The 6,387-nt window shown below is 57.5% G+C and overlaps 1 protein-coding gene across 1 annotated transcript; it reads right to left on the bottom strand.

Moving 5' to 3' along the window:
- Positions 1-211: 211 nt before the first annotated feature.
- LOC113201835 (BTB/POZ domain-containing protein 2-like) lies at positions 212-6,387 on the bottom strand. The gene is made up of 5 exons (XM_026415767.2): positions 6,088-6,387; positions 5,517-5,883; positions 2,050-2,148; positions 1,239-1,538; positions 212-946 (listed from the first exon to the last, which is right to left on the bottom strand). The coding sequence occupies exons 2-5, from the start codon at positions 5,880-5,882 to the stop codon at positions 554-556; spliced, it is 1,158 nt and encodes a 385-aa protein (XP_026271552.2). The 5' UTR covers position 5,883; positions 6,088-6,387; the 3' UTR covers positions 212-553.

Below are 6,387 nucleotides of genomic sequence, written 5' to 3'. Positions count from 1 at the left end.
TCGTACTTATACTGTACCGCATGCACGCGAGCGGGCGGGTTGCCTACTCGCACGGGGCCGCATAAGGAGCCGTGGGCAGCGAGCATAGGCAAACCCGCCCGCACCCCTGCCTGCGGTACAGTATAGTCTCGAAAGTGCGCGGCGTGAATCAGCCACCTGGTACACCTGGTACATAAAATGGCGAGCACCTCAGTGTAGATGAGAACTGGCGTATGGTGAGAACAAGAGATAAAGATGAATTTATTGAATTAGTAATACAAGTAGACACGATGTTAGAGTAGAGGTAGAGGTTGAACCTAAGGGTAAGCTTCGATCGATTTTACAATTAACAACAACAACAATAACAAGTAAGTCAACAATTATTGGACGACCGACAGGCAGTGAGTAGAAGTGGCTCTAAGCAAGATGCTCGCATTCCTAGTCTAATCAAAATTACGTCAAAATACACAAGACGGTGCGAGAAACTGAGTGGAGTGCTCAAGAGTCCATACGTCGTGCTCTCTGCCAGTCGCTCTTTAAACATCTCTTAGGTTGGGTTAGAGGAGCCCACCGCTCACAACTCGTCGCCAGGCGACGTGAAGAACTCGTCTTCCTCGACGCCGGTCACCACGGCCACGGTGTGCTGGACGGTGGCGTTGACGAGGTCGGCGACGACCTCGGCCGCCGTCGAGGGCTTGGAGGCCTCGGACGCGGTGGACGCCGCGGTGCCGTTGCCGTCGAGGCCCCGGGCGGCGCGGATCTTGTTCCGGACCGAGGCGTACAGCACGTAGCCGATGACGGGCACGATGGCCACCATGTAGATGCGCGCGATCAGGTGCATGATGCGCGTGCCCGTGCTCATGGAGCCGAAGTCCATCGTGGACTTGGTGACGGCGATGTGCACCAGCCGCATGGCCGCCGCCGGCCTCAGGTCCAGGGAGGCGTGCCACTCCTCCGTGTCGTAAATCTGTCGAGCCAAAAGGACGGCGCGGTGAGCGGAATGCAACGACTGTACCAGGTGGCTGATTCACGCCGCGCACTCTCGTGGCAATACTGTACCGCATGCACGGGTGCGGGCGGGTTTGCCTATACCCTACGTTCGCTCCCCACGGCTCCTTACTGCCCCGCTCGAGTAGGCAACCCGCCCGCCCGCGTGCATGCGGTACAGTATAACTATGAAAGCGCGCGGTTTGAATCAGCCACTTAGTACATCCAGGCATATTCTGTGGGCGTTTTACAAATCACCCTCACCCACCCACCTCCTTGGCGTTCTCCAGGAAGAGCACGGCGGCGGCCTGCTTGAGCCTCTCCTCCTCGTTGTTGTCGGCCAGCTCGAACATCTCCGTGACGTTGTGCACGTGCATGCGCTGCACCAGCACCTCGGCGCAGCGGTCCTTGAGGCCCGGCAGCGCGGCGCGGTGCGCGGCCGAGAGCAGCGCGCGCGGCATCCGCTCCACGGCGGGGGCGGTGCGGGTGTACACGTAGCGCAGCACCTCGAGCAGCACCTCGCCGGACATGTCCGGCAGCGGCACGCGGCCCTCGGGGCCCGACTGCTCAGCCTGCTCGGCACAGCGGCGCTCAATCACTTACCGATTGTAGTTATGGTACACCCAAACAAATAGTTTCTTGATTCAAGTGCAAGCTGACACAAGATGAAATTCACCATTGGAACAAGGCAATTTTGCGCAATTTTGTCTTTGGAAGAAATTTTTTCTCATATTCGAAAGAAAGTATCAGCTTGTTTTAAGAGTAGATTTGATCTTGTGTCAACGTGCACTTGAAACAAGGAAAAATTTGCTAACAAGAAACGATTTTTCTGGGTGTGCCAGAGGTGGCTGGAAAACCATTATGTCTACAAAATCCTACTATCAACCATGATAATAAATTAATCCAGTACTCTGCATACAGTGAAATGTAAGGGCCCCGACGATTCCCCTCAAAGAGAACGACACGGTAATGATGTTCCACCAGGTCATAAAATATCAAAACCGCACATTGAGGCGCGCATCTGTGTCAAGTTGCCGCACGAGGCACGTGAACTGCTGCTCTATCATTTATTCAGACGCTCACCATTTCGAACAGGGCGCCGCCGTGTGCCTTGAGGATCTTTGTGTGCGCGGGTATTTCCTCGTCGGCAGCCACCAGGATCACGTCGGTGTGAAGACACTCCTGTCGTCAACGACCAATCCAAATAAGGGTTTATGGCGTAATATGTCGCGGCTGCGCGCAGAGCTCTGGCACAAACTAAAGTGTGTGACATCACTCTCTGTTTTGTTTGATATACGGTTTTTATACACTCGAACATAAATTATTGTCGCATCGCGAGGCTGAAACTAAAACTTGATTATTGAACTAAGTCTACTTCCCGCACGGAAAAAATAAATTAGTCGCTCCTGCTTAACGTTAGGTATGCAAGCTTACATGTTACCTACCTGGGGGAAAGACAAGAAAATTGGGAACAGTAGCTTCTGATTCGTTGGGAGAGCTAATCTGCGACAGTCACAGATTAGCTCTCAACTAATTATAAGCTACTGTTCCTACTTTTCTTGTCCGTCCCCCACCCCCTAGCAGCTAACATTTAGCTCGCACACCTAATGTTAAGCTTGACCAACTCATTTATTTTATTCCGTGCGTGCAAGCTTTTGGCGACGGCCGAAACACAAGCCGCTCCTCATGGGCCTCCTCTCCGGCTTAGCGAAAACGCCTCTCCTCTTCCGTTTCTGAGATTTGACGGAATAAGGAAACGTTTAAACGCCCGGCGCCTCCACCGGACCTCCGGGCAAAACTCTCCGCGCCTCTGCGACGGCCAGGGCGGGGCATTTATTATTGGCCAAGGTAAATGGCCGCAGGAACCCCGCCTCCCACGGGCGGGCCGGGCCGGGCCCGGGAGACTGATCCGGTGACAATGTCCGCCGGACTGCCTCCTCGCGCTGCCCCGGCCGCCCCGGCCCAGCCCGGCCCGGCTCGGGTCTAATGTTACCATCTAATACTTGTTAAAGGGGGCGTTAATAGCTGACCGTGGACAAGACAAGACAAACCGCCATCTCGCCGCTCGCCGCTGCCGCCACGCCCTGCCCGCCGACGGGACAGGTGGATGTGGATGTGGATGTGGACGAGGATATGGATGTGGATGTGGAAAGGGATGTAGATGAGGATGACGATGTAGATCCGTCACGATAAATGGTCAGCGGCCGCCACATCCATCCCTTATCACCCTAGCGCCCCTGCCCAGCGTTCCACTTGGTGCTCGAAAGCACGAGCTAGGGAAATGTGGGCTAATGTCGTTTGAAAATTCCTTCCCCAGACGGTCAGTACACCCGCCCCTTGTGCTCGGTGCCGCCCACCCTACCTCCGCCCGCCCCGCCCCTCCTCTCACCCGGGCCACTCGGACTCGTATCGATCAGGTGATGAGCTGTCAGGACACAATTATTAATATTCCCCGAGGACGGTGGCGACGGAGAGTGCTTCCCTGGAGGACGGCGGGGCGTGGGCCGACGCGTTGACGCGTCCGACCGAATCGGTCAGTGTCACCGCGGCAGCCGTTTTCAGTGTCAAGTCATTGCAATAAAACTGACTGGCTGCTCGCCACACGGAAACGTAAATACTTCTCTTTTCCTAGCCCTCCTCACTTGTAGGTGAAAGCATACACCAGCAAACAAACTATCTTTATTAAAACCGGCTTGCCAGGCCAGAGGATACAAATAACTCCTCGTTCTTTTTGCCTACTCGGCGTCGACTTTTCAATTTACGGTCAACGCGCGGGGGATTCGAAAGAAACGCCCTGTGGGCAGAAAATCGTCTGGGTTGGTCCTGCTGGCAGCGAAGTTGGCTCTTGCACTGAAAAAAAAGGTTGGTTGGGACAACCGGCACATTTGCCGGTTGTGGCCTGCTAGTTGCAGCCACCAATTTTTCTAGTCGTTGCTACCATATTTGGGATCCTGGAACCCAGTCGACGTTTCTGCTGTAGCCACTTGAGATAGTTACAACACATGGCAATAGTTAGTCGCTATAACCGAGTCCTCGGGCCCAGGACCCCCCCGGGCTGGCCTAGGGTGGCCCCCCTCCCCTCCTCTACCTGCTTCACCCCCGCTGCAGCCCACCCCCTCTTCCCCGCCGCCCGCTCCAGGCGGCTGCCGGCTCCCGCCAGCTGCGACACGTGTTCGTTGTTCGGGCTCCTCCCCCGTACGCGTCGCTGTAGCCCAGTGGTATCGTGGAGGTCTCATGAGCACAACGTTCGGGGTTCAAGTCCCGACCGTTGCGATTGCAGAAGATCTCCGCGAGGGCCTCACTGGGGTAACAAGACGTACACCTCTCCGTCGAAAGGAATAATGGAGGGCTAGAGGCGGAAACGCCTCCCACATTTTAAAATTTTTATCTCGAACTAAGCAAGTATTTTGGCAACCCATTACTCAGTTGTCACAACCATCTCGAGTCAGTCACCACTACCAGCCGAGCTCAATCAACAAAGTTGGTTACAGCAACCAAGTTCCTAGTAAGTCGAAAATCAACCCCTCGACTCGGTTGTGGGAACCGAGTTACGGGTTGACCCAACCAACCTGTTTTTTCCGTGTGGCTGCATGTTTGGTCTTTATGATTAACGAGAGAGAGAGAGAGAGAGAGAGAGAGAGAGAGGGAGCGAGAGCGAGAGAGATAGAGCGAGAGCGCTTGGCCGCGCCACGCCTTGCCGCGCCGTTGCGGGGCTCACCTCGGTCAGTATGAATATTAAACACAACTCCTCCAGTCGACGCAGGCCGGGGACGGGATGGGGTCTGCGTCAGAAACGGGTCATTTTCCCTGTCCCTCCCTATGGGCCTGGTCGCGTTAGAGAGAGAGAGAGAGAGAGAGAGAGAGAGAGAGAGAGAGAAGGGAGAAGGAATGAGAGGAAAATATTACAATTTCGCGCGGCCGATGTGTCCGTCTTGGTGTGTGGTGCTGGGAAAAGCTATTGGGTCGACTTTCGAAACCATCCGCGAGCAGCGCGAGCTCGCCCCGTGACGTGGGAAGGCGGGGCACGACGATCTACGAGCTCACCCCCCCCCCCCCCAGAAAACTGTGAGCTTGGTGGCGGTTTTCGTCAAGTTCAACGTTCTTTTTAGCGAACACGTTTTACTCATTGCTATAAAGTGAGACGAAGAAAAATAATATTCTAAACCCAGACAGCTAGAAGCACGGGAAGCGTGTTGACGCTGCAGTGTTGCAAGTTTTTCTCGACTCCCTCGGCCCGCACGGCGACAACGGCCACTGCGTCTTAAAAAGGTGTATTTACAGTACATCCCGCCCCGCAACATTTAATTTCGGCGCCCGCTCCGATACACCCGGTACTCGGTGCACGGTTAGGAGCAGTACCCAATGCCCGCAACACAGCAGGCCTTTGTGAACACCTATGAGGACGATCCTGCTCGTATACAAGGTCCGAACTGGGAGGCCACCTAGCGCCGGCCGGGTAGGCAACCGGTCGGGCCACAGTGCACGCCCGAGCCGCGGGCTTGCCTACTCTGCGGGAGTTCCCTCACGGGCTGCCCGACGGGCTCCCTGACCTGCAGCAGCAGGCGCACGTCCTTGGTCATCTCGTGTGCCTTGAAGATGTACCGCGGCGTGGTGGGGATGGTGGCGCCGTCCATGATGTCCCTCATCGGCCCGCTCAGGCCGTAGGTGGAGCTCCTCCTGCTGCAGTCGCCGAGGAGGCCATCGCCGAGGCCATCGCCGAGCCCGCACTCGGACGTCCGGCGGCTGCCCGAGACGGATGTGGAGCGGGACGCCATCGACTCGGTCGCCGTCGGCGGAGGAGGAGGCGGCGGGGGCGCTGCCGTCGGGGAGGCCTCATCGTCGGCGTCCTCGCCGGCCTCGCTGCCGCCGCACTGTGCCTCCTTGTTGGCGGTCGGCGACGGCTCCGGCAGCGTCATCCTAAATATGTATAGAGAGAGCATGCTCAGGGCCCGGCACCAGTCGGAGGGGAGGGGGGGGGGCGTCGCTCTAGGTGCAGGGGGCAACTTCAACTTCTCTTGGCAGCGGATGTGCAGACTGGGCCGGAGCTGACAGGTAGACATGCTGCCAAGAGAAGTGGCAGCCGCTCCCAGCCCCTGCCTCCAGCAGACGCTGCAGCCTCACCCTGAGCTCTGGTTCCCCACGCTGGCCGGTGGTGGATCCGCTCCGGTGAACTCTCCCGGCGGCCAGAGGCCCGGGGCGGCGGCTCGGCTGCGGTCTGGTGCCGAGGTGCGCGCGTCCGGAGGACTGGCCACTCAATGGGGGCCGCGACCCGCTGGAGGCCGCGGCGTCGCGCTGGTGTCACAGGTCACCGCGGAGGGGAGGCGCGGGCGCGAGCGCGGTGACGAGCGGCCACCTTAGGCTGCACCTGCCGCTGACGGCGTAAGGCATGCATATGGCATAAGACGATGGCATCGATCCGCG

Source organism: Frankliniella occidentalis, unplaced genomic scaffold (genome assembly GCF_000697945.3).
Source record: "Frankliniella occidentalis isolate FOCC.00 unplaced genomic scaffold, Focc_3.1 Scaffold174, whole genome shotgun sequence".
NCBI lineage: Eukaryota > Metazoa > Arthropoda > Insecta > Thysanoptera > Thripidae > Frankliniella > Frankliniella occidentalis.
The sequence above is the reverse complement of the archived record's forward strand: the minus strand, read 5'-3'. Positions and strand labels throughout refer to the sequence as shown.